Raw genomic sequence first — 17688 nt, forward strand, 5'->3', positions numbered from 1 at the left:
TTGCAAGAAAATATTGAGTGCCAACACTATATGAATATATATTCCAAGAAGTACCGTGGCCTCTAAATTGACCCGTTTATCACAGTGTAGTAAGTTACAACTGGCTGACTGTTAGTTGTAAAAAAAGGAGATATATTTATTACATCCTTTTGGGTAATTCATAGATGAATGTATGCAGAAGAGTTCTTCATCAGTGCTCAGAGCACAATGCTTCTGATTTGCCAGATTTATTTCCAGACTGAATGCTACAAAGCTGCTTCTAGTAAAAGCCAGTTTCAGTTGTTATTAGAACTTTTTTCTGCTTTCTAGATAAACTGTACATGTTTGGATGACCTTTAAAATCGCCTATTTAAATATATTTCAGCTACAGAATAGTTAAACTACTCCAAGTAAAAGGCAAAACTAAGAAAGTTCTTGTGGTAATCCAATATAAATTCAGATTTTGTTTCAGGCTTTTATTCAATTTCTGAATTGGATTTCTTGCAGCACAAAATGAAATACATTATGTCGAGGATATCAATAATGCTTCCTTCAGTTGGTCCCTTGAAGTGAATTCATCTGTAGTGATAATTCTTGCAGTAAGAGAAAGAGCTCCATAGATGAAATATGAAAAAGTTTGATGGCAGCTAGGGACTGGAAAGATAAAAATCAGCTGATGAATTAGACTTTTCCTTCTAGCAGCTCTTAGCTGTAGTCAAGGAACAGTAATGGAGATTTTCTTGGTTGCTTTGAGTAGCAGACAATGAAGATGCAAAGCTTGCTTGCACATGAGGGTACATCCCCTTTAATTTGACATTTTGTGAGTTTGAGCTGCCTCCTCAGCATAGCTTTTAACCTGGGACCTTTCAAACAGAGCTCTGCTTTCTTGCTCAGTGTAATGTGGCCAGTGCATGATGTCAGTTTCCCTGTCATTGGTGATTTATGTTTGTGGGCAATGCTGTCTTGTAATAACAGTCAGTGCTTAAAAGCCTAATAGGCCACAGGTTGTATTGGTTGATCTCAGGTTCTGTATTTCAAGGCAGTATCTCAAGTACACTTCCTCCAGTACAGCAGCATGTAGAATATTTTAGCATTCTGAACAAAGGCAGAAGACCTGTGCTAAATATAGCTATGAGTGCTGAGGCACAAGTCAGTAAAATTACCTTCATAAGAATCATGAAATTGATTGATGGAATGTTTTTTCCCCTCTTGTGTCTAAAAAACTTTGTTTTTAATAGGAAAACATATTTGATCGATCCAGGATGGCCCCAAAGACTCCCGTTAAGAATGAACCAATCGATTTATCGAAGCAAAAAGGCTGCACACCAGAAAGAAATCCAATTACACCTGTTAAGATCATTGACAGACCTCAGCCTGATCCCTGGACTCCTACTGCTAACCTGAAGATTCTTGTTAGTGCTGCTAGTCCTGACATGAGGGACAGGGAAAAGAAGAAAGAGCTCTTCAGACCCATAGAAAATAGTGAGCAGAGTGACACGCCTGATTCATTACAGGTGAGACTCAGAGTATGATTACCTTATATTCAGACATGATTCAGACCTTCCTTAAGTTGCTCCTCAGTTTTCTTCTAACTGGTTCTTTGCTCCCTATGGAAAGATGCAGAATTGTAAGACCCCAAGGACAGCTGCCTACACAGCACAGGTGGAGCAGTAGGACTTCAAAAGTAACTGTCTTATTAGTAATTGACCTGAGATCCCCTCAAGAGCCTGAATGTTACTTAAAAGGACAGTGAAGGAAGTAGAGCTTAAAGGTTTGATTTCCCCAGCTGAAGTACAGTAATTTCATGATCATAACGCGCAGCGGATTATAAGGCACAGTGTCAGTTAACGGTAACTTTCCAAACTTTTTCCATATATAAGGTGCACCGGATTATAAGGCGCACTTCCAGGTTTTGATCAAATATTAGGATTTAAGGTGCGCCTTATAGTTGTGAAATTACTGTACTTTTGAACCACATTACGAAGACAATTGCCAGATCTGTTTTAAACAAACATCCTTTTCAAAAATAAATTTGACAAAATTTCTACTTTCCAAATCTTAGACCTCATCTGCAACTGTCCTGCAAAGTGGTCCACCAAAACCCTTTTTACCACTTTCCACCCCAGCCCCCAAACTAGTGGTCTGAACTCAAGGTGAAGCATTAAGATTTCTACTTCACAAAACTCAGGCAATGCAGGGGTTGACCCCTGTCCTCACTTTAGGAGGTCTGTCCCTGGAGAGAATGACATCAGATGTAGTAAGCATCATTACGGTTTTCTTCCTTCATGCCTTTTTTTTTTTTTGTTCCAACCACTGTAGGATATCCTTCCCTGGTGATTTCAGCAACAGGACAATAGTTCTTGGTCCTTCTACTGAGAAGCATCATTTCATATGTACACATCACTCTAGAAGTATAGTTTTTACAGCAACTGCAGTAGCAGCAGTAATGTAGAAAATTCTGCAGTTTTCATGGTCATAACAAAGCAACAAACAGTTCTTTAAAGATCATTCCTAACATAGTGTCTATTAGGTAAAAAATAGTTGATGTTTAAGGTTAGTTCATTACCACTCCAAGCCTGCTAAGATCACAAAGCATTTTTGGGGTGGCAACTATAAAGAGTGCAAATATTTTCTAGTTAATAAAACTTTCCTTTAATAATTTTCTCCACTTACAAAGATAGCATACAAAAGAAGTAGAAGTTATAGAGTAAGAAAGAATACTGCTATTTCCATACCGTATAAAACAATTCTATCAGAGCACCAGCCTGCCACAAGGTTACTTAGTTACAACTAGCAAAGGACAGTTTAAGATCCCATAAGCGGAGAAACATAGGTTTCTACATCTACTACCTTCAGCTTTTCTTTGCCAGAGGGCAAGACTTCTTTTCCTTTTTATAAAACAGAAGAAAACTCCAGAGTTACCAGTGCAAAATAATCCTCTATCATTCTTGTTTTGTGATAAATACACATACCTCTTCCTACATTCTTGCCACCACGGTTTTGCTGGTTTCTATTTTTTTTGTGCCGCAAGGTCAGAAAGACCACGTTCAAGCCATCTTACAGAATTACTTAAGCTAACATCTTGACTAAGTTTAAGGTTCAAAGACTGAGTAGCACATTTTATAGTTTCTGAGAAAAGTGCCCCCCACCCCTTCTATTCACCAGTTTCTTAAAGTGATAGTCACTGTAAAAGTCAGTGAAAAAAGGTATTGCAGGAACTTCGTGATGGCTTTTGCATCTCCTGGTTTATTAATCCAGAAGTGTCTGAGAGCATATTCTTTCTTCTTTCCAAAAGAAATACTCTTTCCAAGTATAATCTTATCATCTGCTAGTCTTGAGTGTTGATCTTACTGGGTTTTTTCCTTATGCATGACCACAGTTTCATGATTGCACATAAGAATTTTTCTGTAGGTATGTTGTGTCATGAAATAAGAAGAGCTTGCAGTTGTGTTATCCAAGTGCTCTGTGCTTTCAAGGAGTCCTTGTTAGTTTTTTTAAATTAGAAAATCTGGTCTTAAATATTGGTAACATCTGAAATATGCCTCACTTGACTATGTCTTGCTTTTAAAAGCTCTGCACTAAAGGGTTAACATTTATTTTTTAACAGTATGATATAGTAGATGACAGCACGGTTGATGAATTTGAAAAGCAGAGACCCAGCAGAAAACAGAAAAGCTTAGGACTCTTGTGCCAAAAGTTTCTAGCTCGCTATCCAAATTATCCATTGTCAACAGAGAAAACTACCATTTCTTTGGATGAAGTGGCTTCAATTCTTGGTATGTATACCTGCAAAACTGGGTAACTGATCACCTGGGGTAACCTAACAGGTGGGCCTTCCAAAGCTCATGTTCTAACAGACTGCATTCCTGATCTGCCTTCCCCAGGATCTGGATTCTCTTCTAATCATACTAATCAAGAGTTGGAAATGCCTAATATTCTTCAGTGACTTTGTTGTTTGGTAGCACGACCATTTTGAAATCTGCTTTCTGACTTTCTGCACTTTTTTACTAGACAGATCTTGCTTCCAGCTGTTTACCCATTCTGTTGCTTTCTTAAATATTCAATTTGCTGAACACTGAAGGAGTTAGGATTTAAACCCTCTGGAGGAGAACTTATAGACAACAAATTTATCAAAATGAAATATTTTGGGGAAATGATTATAAACTAGTATGTGTAAGAGATCAGTTGTGTTTACACCCTGACTTCTAAATGTGTGACATCATATCTTCTGAGATCTCATGGTTCATCAAGATTACCTTAGCTTTAAATATCACCTTGTGACGGGAAGGTACTGGGAGAACTGCAAGGGCACCATGAGAAAATGTCTTGAGGCGGCAAGAAGGTTTTGATTAGCCCATTTGCTGGTTCTGCTGTTAAGTTTGGTTTTAGTTAAAAGATTAATGAAATATCTGCAAGAAGTAATAAAACTTGGGAGAAAGGACTCAGCCAGGACACATTATTATGGAGAGATTGTTTCTTAGCTAGGAAGGGCTTAATAAAATTGGAGTTGAACTAAATAAATCTTGTATTTACATCTAAAATGAAAAGTAGCAAAAATGAAATTTTCTGGTTTGGGAAGAAAAGGAATAGAAGAATGATGTCTTCTGTGACTCTGTTAAGAAAGGCCTTGAAATACCCATTTATTTGCTTTGACAGAGTGAATTAGAAATAGGATAGAATACAGATGAGGTAAATAGATAAATTGCTTTTAAAATTAATTGTTCTTTTAGATTCTGCAGTTACTCCTTTATGTGTTTACATGAGATGCTCATGCTCTAACCTTGTACAGCTGAACATGAATAGTGCTTTATTCTGTGTTGGGAGTGACATTACCTTGCTTTCCTAAATAACTGAAGCTTTCTTCTAAAACTTATTTTTGGAAATTTTTCCTCCTGGAAGGCGGAAAGTTTTTGTTGTCCTTCTTCCTTTGGTTTTTCTCTTCTTTGCTTGTATCCACTTGCTTTGGTGACCACAAAATTACCCCCTGCTGATGTTGCTGCTCTCAGTGTAACAAATTATGTCTGTGATACGGCTTTTGCTGCAAATGTGTATTACTTTCTTGACAGAAGGGGGCTGTACTGTTGGTGCCTGACAGACACTAGAATATGTGTAGCACTCTTGTTTTTCTGAATTATGTTTCACTCCAAATTCTTCACACATTTGAAAACGCTCATGAGTTGTTTCACCCAATATGTGTTTGAGGCTGGTATTATCCCTAATCTTTAGATGGGTAAACAGGTACATTAGGCCTTGCCTCCCAGAGGGAAGTTTTCAAAACCTTTTACCTGAACTAGTACTTGGTCTGCTCAGCTGATGTTACCTTGTGAAGCTTTTGATACCCCTTTACTTGGTACTTGTGTAGCAAGTAAAAGTAATAGTGTCACTGTAAGTGCAAGTGGAGAACTGCACTCCCCCGGTTCCTGTATGAGTGGCTTTTGTCTCTCTGCTGTGGCAGACCCTTTTCTGCCCTCTGTTACACACAGGCTTGTGTACAGGTACGTGTCTGAGTGTTGAAGCTCTCTTTAAGGGAGAGCCAAAGTGCTCTGAAGACCCTGAGGCAGTTTGGGGAGGTCTGAGTGAATGGGTCTGGCAGACTGCAGTCAGTTCTAAACACAGTGTAGGTGCTTTAAGATGAAGCTACGGCTGGGCTGGAAGTTAAGAAAATTAACAAAGAGCAGCATACCGTGAAGCTGGCCACGCATAAGTCAGATTTTCAGTGTGCAAATAGATGTACCTAATAGAATATGTCCACATGAACATTGAAAATGTCTATTAGAGAGCAACCTGTTCTCTGTTTGCTTCTGCTGAACCAAGATGAGCATCTATGTCTTTTTTGTCTGTTCATCCCCCCTTCCCAAACAGGAGTTGAGCGGAGACGAATTTACGATATCGTGAATGTCCTGGAGTCGTTGCAGTTGGTCAGTCGTGTGGCCAAGAACCAATACTGCTGGCATGGCAGGCACAACCTCAGCCAAACTCTGAAAATGCTTCAGGATGCAGGAGAGCTGCAGTATGGAGAGTTAATGACCTCCCAGCACAAGGAGCAGGACTTAGATTACAAATTTGGAGAACGGAAAAAGGCAATTATTCCAGATTCTCAAGACAGACCATTACTGGACTTTTCAGAACCGGATTGCATCTCTGGTAAGATGATTACTAAGTAATCACACAAAAAGGTGCTGAATTCACCATGGAAGGTACAGAATTCTTCCTTCTATTCTCTCCCTAAAACAGGTCTCAAGACAGATTTTTCTCTCTGTCATGCGGACTGTCAGGAAGTTCTGCTGGACAATCCAGTTCTTTCCCCAGCTGTATTTGACAGTAAATGCTTTATCCTGACAGAAAGCACCATCTTCATTTGTCCGCTCTTTTGCATGCTACCCGTATAAAACATAATGATTTTAAGTTACAAAGTCCATTAGAGTCGCAAAATTAAAATGGCACAAAACTGTGTAACATAACATAAAATCAGCTTTGAAATTTTGCTTTCTAAAAGCTATTTCTGCAAGTTTGAATTTTTATTGCTCTGTGAATAGAGAGACTCCCGTCTGCATTAATCAGTTACTTGCTGCCTTTTATTAAATTTCTGCTTTCTGGCAAGGAAATACTTTAGTTATTTTGTGTATGAGAAACCTTCTTACTTGTTTTCTGACTGTTACGGATGACGTATGCTAAGAGGCTTGGGTATTATTTGTAACACAGCATCTGCAAACAGCAGAAAGGACAAATCATTGCGGATTATGAGCCAAAAGTTTGTCATGCTGTTCCTTGTCTCCAAGACCAAGATAGTCACTCTGGACATCGCAGCAAAGATATTGATAGAAGAAACCCAGGATACAGTGGACCACAGCAAATTTAAAAGTAAGATGGCTAATGAGAGGCAAATCAGTCAGTGAGTAAAGAAAATGGGGCATGTTTGGACTGACACCAGAAAGACACCAGTATGTAACAGCAAAAGCAATTTGTGCATCTCTTCCTGGAATGTGTTCTGGGGTTTTTTTCATTGCAAATGCATATTTGTGAAAACAGAGCTTGGCATGTGGGGAAGAGTCACTTTGAGATTATCTCCCTAGTTCAGCTTCAGAAGAAAATTTCTTATCGTTGTTGATTTTTTTCCTACTTAAACCCTGTCTCCTGTACTGCTCTGGATGATGTTTCAGAACTGAAACATGTTGTTCAATTTAATGGAATGAATTTTCTCTCTGCAGAAATATGTTCCTTGTCCTTTTTACTCCAGAACTCTTTTAGAGATGGATGGCAGAGTTTGCTTTCAGTTAGTGAGGATTACTACTTCAATTGCTTGGATAACATGGGAAAACTTAGCATTAGTAAATAAATCTTCTGAGATAAAGACTTTTAGGTCTTTAAAGTACTTTTAAAATACAATACTTGCACTTCATTCTTGAAATTCTACCCCAAATATAAGAAGAAATATGAGGAGTTCAGCTGGAAAATATGTGGGTATCATGGTCTGCTCAAAGATGTTATTTACTCAAGCCACAGAGATTTTTCTGAGTGTGTTACCTTTTTAGAAATGATAAATATGTGTCCTCTTTGTGATCAGCTGTGCACTCTTGTGCCTCTTTCCCCCAGCTTCTCTTTACCCATGTGGAGATAGTTGCCTTTTCTGGGCAAGTTGATGATGTAATCACTCCCTAACCTATATCCATCAAAATGAGGTAGATGAGTTTAAAGCTGAGCTGCTAAACTATGAAGTAGCAGTGACAATCAGGTGGGAGCTGGCATGGCACGCTTCATGGGAGGTGGCCTCAGTCCTTCCCAATTTGATTTTGCCCACCTCATCTATGAAAGCTGTGGTGATAATCTGGAATGAAGTTAGCACATAAATATGTCCTACATGCATTGTAAATCTGACTCTTATCTACTCTTGCTCTCTCTTGTTAGCAAAGGTACGAAGACTGTATGATATTGCCAACGTTCTCACCAGCTTAGGCTTGATCAAGAAAGTCCATGTCACCGAGGAACGAGGACGCAAACCAGCTTTCAAGTGGATTGGGCCTGTGGAATTCCCTAAAAATACTGGTAACTTGTGAAGCTTGCATTTATTTTCTTTTTGCTTTGACAGTCCCTTCCCAAGTGGTAAAAGGTTGGTTTCTGCATGTAAAGAATGACTCAGCATTCAGTGGGTACTCCATGGTTATTAATTGCTGCCAGCTCAACATTTGCCCTTGTTAGACTTCACGCCCAGGAGCATTGATGAAGGATACTGTGTCTTGTAGGTATTTTTACATTGACTTAGATAACTCTATGCATAACTGTATGAATCGTAGAGCAGTAGCAGATAGCACTGGCATCTTCAAACCTGGGTCCACAGATGTTCTGGGTTGCAAAATTTTGGTAATTCTTTAATAATTATACAGTGAATTATTTGTTTTCTAAGAGGACATAATAAGGCAGAGCAGGACTGTTTCTTGCATATGGCCCTTTTTACAAAAAGCTTTGTCTGCTAAGCACAAGGTGGTAGGATAGAGCATCTCTGTACGCTGATGTTCCTTGTCTAGAAACCAGAGGAAAGGGAAGCCCTTTGGCTTTGATATTTGCATCAGGACAGTGCCAGGAACAAGTAAAATGAAGGATAATGTAAATACTGCCTTGGCTAGCACACTACAATGTAGCTGTTGTTGTAGGTGCTATGAAGTGGATAGGAAGGAAGCCCTTACCTTGTCTACTGGTGCTTACTGAGTTCTAGGTTCGTTTCAGTGTTGTAAGGTGTGAGATAATATAGAGGTTGCCTCTTCCCTTAACACCAAGTTTGGTATTACGCAGAAGCCTGAATGATAAGCTCTGTAGCCTGAAGGACTGTTATGCAAAATTGTGTCCCTACAGATGAGCTGAGAGAGCATAGCCCAGCATCAGATCCTCTGCCAGAGACACAGAGAGGAGCCTGTGCCCAGTACCAGACCAGTGCTACTGGAAAGCAGAGGTTTACACGTCACGCTTCCTTTAACAGTGCACAGCCTTGTGAAGCAAGCAGAAGGAAGTTCAGTTCTGAGCCTAACAGCCCACATCAAGAGAGGCAAGGTAACTACAAATGAAGCATGTTCTTTTCTATTCCACTGGACCTGCCCAAATGTGGGCATGCACCAATTTAAGGCACTTGATTGGGTGAATCAGCATAATTAAATATGTCAATTATTCTTGGGAGGTACCTATATTTCTACTGTCTATGTGATAATGAACTTCTGGTTTAGAACCTCCAGTTAAATGCCTAAAGTTACATTAGGTGGATCTGGGCCGTACTGCAATTGAAACTGCAGTTTATTTTCTGCAGGTAAACGCTTCTGTTCTGTACTAACTGCAACTATACTACAGTTTCTTCTGTGAAAACTTTATTAAGAAAAATTCTTTAGCCACAAAATGCTTGCTTTATTTTATAGTTTCTAATGTAGTGAAATTTACTGTAACAATCTAATGGATAGTTGTTGAAAAAGATAACGTAATTACAGGGCTTTTCACAGTTTCCTCTTGTAGGAAATGATGATGTTGAACAGGTCTCCGGTGGGACTGAAAGTTCTGAATGTCTTGCAGGTTCTGACTCTAGGTGATTAGTGGATGTTATAAAAATGTGTCAGGATTGAAAAATTATAGCAATTATTTTATACGGCCAGTATCAAAATATGGTTGGTAAACCTATCTGTGATTAATTGAATGCCTCTTTTTTCTTTCAGCCTGTATTGTGAATTCAGATGAAAATAGTTCCAAAATGATAAATCTAGCTGCTGTCTGCAGGCAGAAAATAGAGGAAGATACTGGGTAGGTTGTCCTTAACTCTTGTCCAGTTGCAGCTTTGTGTTTGTAATGTTTAGTTTAAGGATAGACTCCATTGATGAGACTGAGATTAAAAAATGCCATAAAGTCTCATTATTACAATTTTAATAGATGTTAGCATAGCTTTTTGTTCTCGTGGTCGTTTTATACCCATCTGTACTTGTACCAGTGTTGGTGTTTTGCTTCAGTAGTTCTTTCTGTCATATCTGCTTATATAGGTCATTCCTGCATCCTTTGACCTATTGTCTGGGTAGATTGAGCAAATTATGATTCCATGGAAGGGCATTTCTGTCTCTCATGTGTCTTCTCTACACCTATTCCAATTTAAATTCATTTGTGAATGATTGACTGGTCAAGGGCAGCTAAAAGCAATATTGGTCCAGCAAAAATTAGAAATTATAAAAAGTGATCCTTCTTCTAAACTGTGTAAAAATTGTTGTTTGAAGGTGGGGTTTTTCCCACATTTATGTCTAAATATGTATCTCTTTTTTTCTAAGGATAAAATAGGGATTTCATTTCAGAATAAATGTTTTCCCTCTTTTCATTACTGTTTGGGCTTTTTGTTTTTTAGGAATAAAGCTTGTGACACCGAAACGGTACTAAGTTCAGCAAAGAAGTCCAACACAACCTTACCTGTCTCCCTTCTTCCAGTTCCTGGGGACTCTGATTTTTGTGTTAACCCTTTGCCTCAGGCAGTTTTCCCTGTGGTTCAGGCCGATGTGCCAAGCTTCTCACTACCAATTGGCATCAGCAACCAGGCTCCACACCCTTCCATGCCAGCAGCTTCCAAAACAGAAAATGGAAAACCTACCCTGGTCCCCAACCAACCCTTCCTGTGCTTCCCATCTTCATCCCTTTTTATGTTGTGTGGTGGTCTTCAGGAAAATAACTTGAGTGAGCCCCTACCCACTGCAGGAGAACTGGGAAGCAGGAATGCAGAAGCTCAGGCTGCCATTCCTGCCACTGTCTGCCAAAAACGCAGCTCCCAAAAGTGCTCATCACCCTCTGCACCTGGAGATGATGAAGAGCCAGCTGCTAAAAAGCAGACATTGGAGCATGGGGATCTGCCCCTCTCCCTTGTAGTATCCAAGGTAAAGTGAATTTCATTATCACTTAGGCCATCTCATAGTAAGGAAAGACTTTTGTCCAAGACAGTTTTTTCAGAAGGGAAAATTCATACCCTGCTCTTGAGAGATAAAAATGCTGCGTCCCACATGTTAATAAACTGGCAAGTGGTCTGTGTCAAGGAAGTAAAAGCATTAAATGGGAGATGTTTTCACACTGCCAGGGGAAAATGGACTTGGATTGCTTTGCATAGTGATGTGAAGCTCAGTTCTTTGGAATTAGCATCCTGATTATATTCTTCAGCAAAACAATGGGTCAGAGAGGAAGAAATCAATGTAATTATTACTTCTCATCTTCCCCTGTTAGCTTGGGCTTTCACAGACAGCAGTAGCATTGCTTACTCCACTGAGCTATAGCAAATGTGACGTTCTTTCCCCCTACCCTCCAGCCTGAGTCCCTCTCTCTCAGGCCCAGAGTAGGCTGGTGAGAGAAAGATGATGATGATGAAGGTGATGCATAGTTATCTCATAATTCTCTTAAATACTGAAAGTAGGGTCTGACTCAAGACTGTCATATAAGCCATTTGAATATTGAATATAAACCATTTGAAACAAGTGTTTTTCCTTATCAATAGAAAAGTAATCCCAGAGGTCAGGTATTTCTTATGTAGTGTGTCCAAGTACTGAATGTGAACTACAGCAAAGGGCACAGGGTTTAGGCATCACTAATATGGTTCTGCAAACCCTCAAACAAAATTTTTAACTTGGTGATTTGCTAATCAGGTTTGTGCTGCTCCATTGTACAGATGCATGAGGAAGGTGCATGAGAGGTGTTGCACTGCTTTATTTCAGTTTGGACTCTTCATTTCCACTTTTGTTTTTGCTTAGAAACCTTCTGAGTCACCCGAGGCAGAATCTTGCTCAGGAAATGGCTGTTCAGCTGCTGTACATCTAGAAACAAATCATCTTGATCTTCCAAGTCCTGCTGCTCCAGAGACAGCAAACAAGGAGTCTACTAAGCCGTTAGATTGTCAGGAGCAAGGAAAACAATCTCAGAAAAAAGATCCTGATGACCCTCCTCCAGGAAATGAGCACATCTCTAAAGAAAATGCCAATCAACCTTTCCAACCACAGTATCTTTATGTTCAGCCTACTGCTGGTAAGGACAGCCATGAGACCTAGAGGCACCCATATCTCTGTGTCTGTTTACTGAGCAAATACTGAGTCCTACAAATAGGTGAATATTTAGCATAACAAGCCCTGACAGCAGTTGTCTGCAATAGTTTAGTAATTCTGAAATCTCTTGATTCAATGTGAGCTGTTGCTCCCAAACATTTATAACATTGAACAATGTGGGATTTGCATGACTGAATTATGTGCAGAAAAAAAACAAAACACTTATCCAGCATTCAAAACACAAAGGGGCTGGAAGTCTAGATTTGGCAGTAAGCTGACCAATACAAAACAGCAGCATCCACTGAGTTTATGAATTTCATCACCTTCAAACTTTGTACTGTATTGTAACATGCATTATCAGTATAGCCCCTGAAACCCAAGGCACTGGCAATGTAGCCAGCCCTGCTTGTATGACACTGTGGAGTTCTAGAGGAAGCAGCTGAAAATACTGGAATGGGATTTCGTGTCCACCGTGTTTTGTGCCTGTGTTTGTGTGCAGTGGGTGACTGCTTTGTGGAAACAGGATGTGTGGCATATTTCCATCACTACTGCTTTAGTCTTTGATTCACTCATGACATGGAGTGGGGTCTGTGCCATTTGCTGGTCCTGGGGTTTTCGAAGGTTAGACAAACCGGGGCCAGAGCAGCTTCTGCTTCAACACAGTAGTTCAGCTGTTCTCAGGAAAAGTAATGCCTCTGTAATATATCCTAATGTGTGTCTCCCATTTGTTGGGTTTGGTTTATCTGGGGTTTTTTTCCTCATTAAAAGTAATGCATTTGTTTTCATATAGCAGAGGATGATTCCAGTTAGTGATGAAAAAGAGTTTGTTTAGCCAGGATGTTGCTTGTAATTGAAGTTAAAAGTAGAAAACAGCAAGGGGTATGGTTGGCACTTCATATGACTGAAGTAAAAGGATGCAGGTATAGTGAATAGACAAGTAGGGGGGAAAATGGAGAAAGATAAGGAAAGGGTGCTGGACAGAAGAGTCACTGTTTGTGACAGTTTTCTTCCTAATTTTTTGTTATTTTTGTCATAGTTTACTCCCTGGGCAGACTTTTCTTTATTGTCATACCTTTTTCTTGTTCTAGATAAAGTTACAGTAGTTTAATTCCCTTTTTCAAGTTTATTAATGCTTTGTTTTTTCTCTCTTTGGTTTAGGATTAAGCAGTTTCAATTTCCTGTTCTCTGCAAACCAAGCCCCTGGTGCCATCAGCCTGGCCGCAAACCAGTTGCCTTCTGTAAGCGTACCTTGTGTCATGGTGCCATCAGCAGCCTTGGCTTCCTTCCCTCTCGTCCCATTCACCAGTCCTCTTTCCCCAGTTCCCGACAGCTCCTTCTCTGCTGCTGCCTCCACGAATTTCAGTATGTCCAGCCTGGCATCAACCACCCCTGTGTTCATAAGCACCACGGCTGTTGTCACCCCCAAGGTCTCACCCGCCCCTTCGGCAGATCCACAGCAGCCGGCTCACCCTGCTCTGCACCTGAGCCCTGTGCTTACAAGATCTTGCAGTGCTGTTAAGCTGGACTCCCCTGTGTGTATGGGACACCCAGTGACCCTTCTGAAGCTGCAGCAGGTAAGGGGGAAAGATGAACAGGAGTGGTGATAACAGAGCTGTGCCAGGTGCCAAGTTGTCATGCTGAGAGCTGGTGTCTTCCACTTAGGTTGTGTGTGCCCATCTTAGTGGGGGCACAGGGTATGGGACACTGCTGAAGTCATAGCCCAGCATAGCACATTTAGTCCTGAACAGTGAAGTGGTTTTATAACTTACAGAAATTCTAAAATCCCCCAGCAATCTAAGGTTTTTCCCCCATCTGACAGTGTCATTGTACGTTATGCAATGGCTACAGAAAAACATTAGGAGGACAGGAGGATTAGGTGTCAGAATTCAGGAGTCAGCTGGCTGCAACACTTTTTCAGGTAGTAGTGTCCTGGGTTATCCCCTCAGCCCTGTTCTGATCTCTCTTCACTCTGTAATGGAAAGGTAATAGCATCAGAGCTGAATGAAAACATTTATTCTTGTGGGATTGTTGATCTTTTTATATAAAGATCTACCTACCATAGAACCAGATTTTTGGTTAAAAAATCAGGCATTCATCTTCCAGCAGTGATGTACTGGCATCCTGTTCCAGAATGAAAAGCAGGGACAAAGCTCATAGCTTTTCACGTGGCGTTCCTGAAAGGGTGTGTGACCTCTAGTAGCAGGGTACAGGGATTAATGTCTCCCAGATGTCCTCTGTTTGCCTGTTTGTGTGTAGACTTTGAGAGAACCCTGCTGAATCACCTTGGGGTTTTTTTGTTTTTGTGGTTTTTTTTCACAAATAGCCTTCGTCAGCTCCTCTCACTCCCAAGAACATTCGTCCTGCACATCATGAGGCATTTTTCAAAACTCCTGGAAGTCTTGGAGACCCTGTGGCATGGAAGAAAAATGAAGGCAACCAGACCAGAAATGCCAGCTCTGTGCAGAGAAGACTGGAAATCTCTAGTACCAGCCCTGACTAATTCCACTCTTTGCAAGGGGTGGGCAGATTGTCCTCGGACCCTGTATCAATTACAAGAGAACAAGCCCTTACCTGGCAAGCGGAGCGCATTAAAATGTCACCCCTTTGGGCAGGCTTCCCCACTAACCATTCACCCACTGGTTCTGTTAGCCATCTTCTTCAAAATCACCCTTGGTACAGAAATCCTTTTACTGAATTGTTCCTCAGTACTGATTTGAATTCAGATTCTGTACTTCACTCAGCCTTGTGGGCAACAAATTGTAATTGTGATTTTAATTTGGAAAACTATTTCTGTGAGGAGATGCAAACAGATTCTTTTGGAGCCCCAGGGGTTCTTTATTCATGGTTTTAAGTGAGATGTCTAGCACTTATCTGGGGTAAGCATTTCATTTGCATGTACTCTACTTACCCTGAGTAAATCTGTGGTGAAAATTATAAACTTTTGCAATTGTGAGAGCAACTGCTTCCTTGGTTCCAATCTGTCAAATCCTGCCTCTGCAGTGCAGCCTCTTGCTTTTTATTTTGTATGTTGAGTGGGATTAGTGCAAGAAAGGATTTTTGCAGTTTCAGAATAACAGATTTTCTCAGGGTAGGATTACTTGAATGTCATTTGGTTGTTGTACAATTTGCCCAGCACTTGTGGTTAAAAAACCTGATAATAACACAGTATGATTGAATGTATACGCGTGAAAAATATTAAGACCAAAATAACTGTGAATGTTAACATTTTTATAGTTGTGTTAATGAACTGTATTAGTCCTTGGGTTGGTTGATTTTGGGTTTTTTTTTCTTTGAGCAAAATATGCAAGTTAGATGTAAAGAATACAAAAGCTGAATCTTTAAACAGATTTGACAAAGTGATTGAGAGTGACAAACCACTGAGGGGACTGTGCTAAGATTTTATCTCCTGTTTAAATATCCAGTCTAGACTTTATGACCAGGAATACTGATAAGTCATTAACCTCACTCATTATTAGATTCAGTCTAACCTGAGTCTACTAAGTGCCTACTTAGCTGTTTACTTAAGTGCACTTAAGGGGTATCTACTTAAGTGCCTAACTCGTAACTTACAGGAATTTTGTGACTAGTTAATAGTTCCTTTGAGAGTGTTAGAAAGACAAAGGAGATCTTATCTATATAAACCAGAAAAAAAGCTGAAAAGACCAGGAGCCTTGAGTTTTAAAGTAATATAAAAATTAATTAAAAAGTATCAGTATACCTTAGGAGAAGATAATGAGGAAGAAAAGTCTTAACAATTCACATTCAGAGTCCTCAAATAATGGATGGTGCTATTATCTATATAGGACATAATTTTAAGAGCTAGTGCTCTTATGTTTGGATTTGTTTTCACTAATGTAGCAAACTGCAATTAAATTTGTGCAGTCTCATGTTCAAAAGACAGAAGGTGTTGCTGTTGACATCACCTTAGCCTGGACTTCTAGCAAATGTAAGGCCAGCATAATTGGCTCTCTGGTACTGGTATTGATTTTTCAAGGGTTGATGCACTCTGGGATGTGCCATCTTGTTGGGCAAGGGACGTTAAGATTTTGAGGCTGGGGATTTGTTGAAGGCATCTTATTTTTATAATGAAAATTAAATTTAAGAAAGAATTGTAGTGAAGCTGAGAGCTTGAGTAATGCGGCCTTCTCTTAGAATAGACCAATAACAGGTTTTTGAGAGGGCTTGGTTAGCCCTGGTTGAAAGAAAATCTGTATCAGAATTATCATAGGAAATTTCAGGGGTGGTAAAGAGACATCTTCAGACTGCTAATTTTTTTATATTTTAATGACACTACAGTTATGAAAGTTTACAGTTTTTTCTTCTGAATTATTTCTTCTTATACACCCACTTAGATTAATTTTGCTTTGAAAAGCAGTGTGTAACTAGCACAGTGTTGCCCCTGCACTTCTGCTGGCATGCATGTGTTGCTGCCAGGGCAGGAAGAGGCTGCTGGTGTTTCAGGGAAAATGGTGAGTGCTGATTCTCCAAACCTCGTCTCTTCTCTCTCCCTCTAGTACAATGCAGCCTTTTAGTGAAATGGCAGCTGGGAGCAGGGAGGAGGATTAGAGCTAATATTGTCTCTTTGCTCCAGTTGAAGCATCATCACCAAAATTGCCTTTCTTTGTCAGTGGTGTTATTGTGTGCCATAACTAACTTAACTATACTTGAAAATGCAGGGAGTGAAAATGGATTTTCCATTTCCAATTTCTGCTTACAGTTTGACTTTCTGTAAATACAGCAAGTCTGGAAATGAGGATTGACTCCCTCTTCAGTGAGTCATGGTCGGGAAAGTATTTTTTGAGCCTAGGAAAAAGAGGATGTTGATATGCTGTCTTGCTTTTGTCAATGCAAAATTCTCACTAAAATAGAGTGAGATCACTGAAGCAGTCGGGCAGCTTCATTCTGTACCCAAGCTGCTGAACTAGACTGGTCAGGGGGAGCAGTTGGTTGTCAAGAGGGAATGGGTTTACCTTTCCTATCTTTACCTTCACTGAAAGCTAAGAATTTAAATAAACTAGGAACAACTCATCAGCAAAGTAGCTTTGGAAAAGCAGAATTTGTATTTGCACTGAAGCAAAGTGCATACCCAGGAGGTTCTGCAGGGTCTGTGAAAACTTTCTGTCCCAAGTCAGTTGGTGAGGAGGCTGAGCATGTAACTTATACTTGAATCTATCTGCCACGTTTACATTTCTGATTGTCTTCTGTAAATTGGTGCTATTTCTGTATTTAAAAAGCTGTATTTTTAATGTAAAGCTGCTTTCAGTTTGTTTTTTTGCACTGCTAGTTTAATATAGATATTAATCTTATTGCTGTTTATAACTGTTCTTCAGTGATTAGATGTCCTGCTTTTCCTGCTCTCTAGCTATCTGTTTATCTGTCTGCATATAGCTTTACTCCAATCACACTGTTGGGTTGAATACTTTTTTTTATACTATCTTTTAGCAAAATATTAAAGTTTTACAGAATAAAAAAAAATAAATTAAAACTGAGGCTGTGATTTCAGTGTGGAAGACTTTCAAAGGACCTCCTTGAAAAGAAATATTCCTGCACCGCATGTCCAGCTGAGGACGTGTGAGCACTGGAGGACTAGCAGAGCTTGTCCCAGTGGTTCCAGCATCCAGCTATTGCATGCAGCATGGGCACAATTCCCACCCAGCTGTTGCAGGCACAACAACAGTGA

General features: G+C 39.9%; 1 protein-coding gene across 1 annotated transcript; it reads left to right on the plus strand.

Annotated features, from left to right (window-relative positions):
* The first annotated feature begins 1223 nt into the window (after positions 1 to 1223).
* On the plus strand, positions 1224 to 17239 carry E2F7 (E2F transcription factor 7). Its single transcript, XM_033056937.1, has 11 exons — positions 1224 to 1493; positions 3587 to 3755; positions 5842 to 6123; positions 6682 to 6840; positions 7885 to 8022; positions 8827 to 9021; positions 9669 to 9753; positions 10340 to 10859; positions 11721 to 11991; positions 13167 to 13582; positions 14332 to 17239. The coding sequence occupies exons 1-11, from the start codon at positions 1242 to 1244 to the stop codon at positions 14506 to 14508; spliced, it is 2664 nt and encodes an 887-aa protein (XP_032912828.1). The 5' UTR covers positions 1224 to 1241; the 3' UTR covers positions 14509 to 17239.
* The last annotated feature ends 449 nt before the right edge of the window (positions 17240 to 17688 follow it).

Source organism: Catharus ustulatus, chromosome 4 (genome assembly GCF_009819885.2).
Source record: "Catharus ustulatus isolate bCatUst1 chromosome 4, bCatUst1.pri.v2, whole genome shotgun sequence".
Lineage (NCBI taxonomy): Eukaryota > Metazoa > Chordata > Aves > Passeriformes > Turdidae > Catharus > Catharus ustulatus.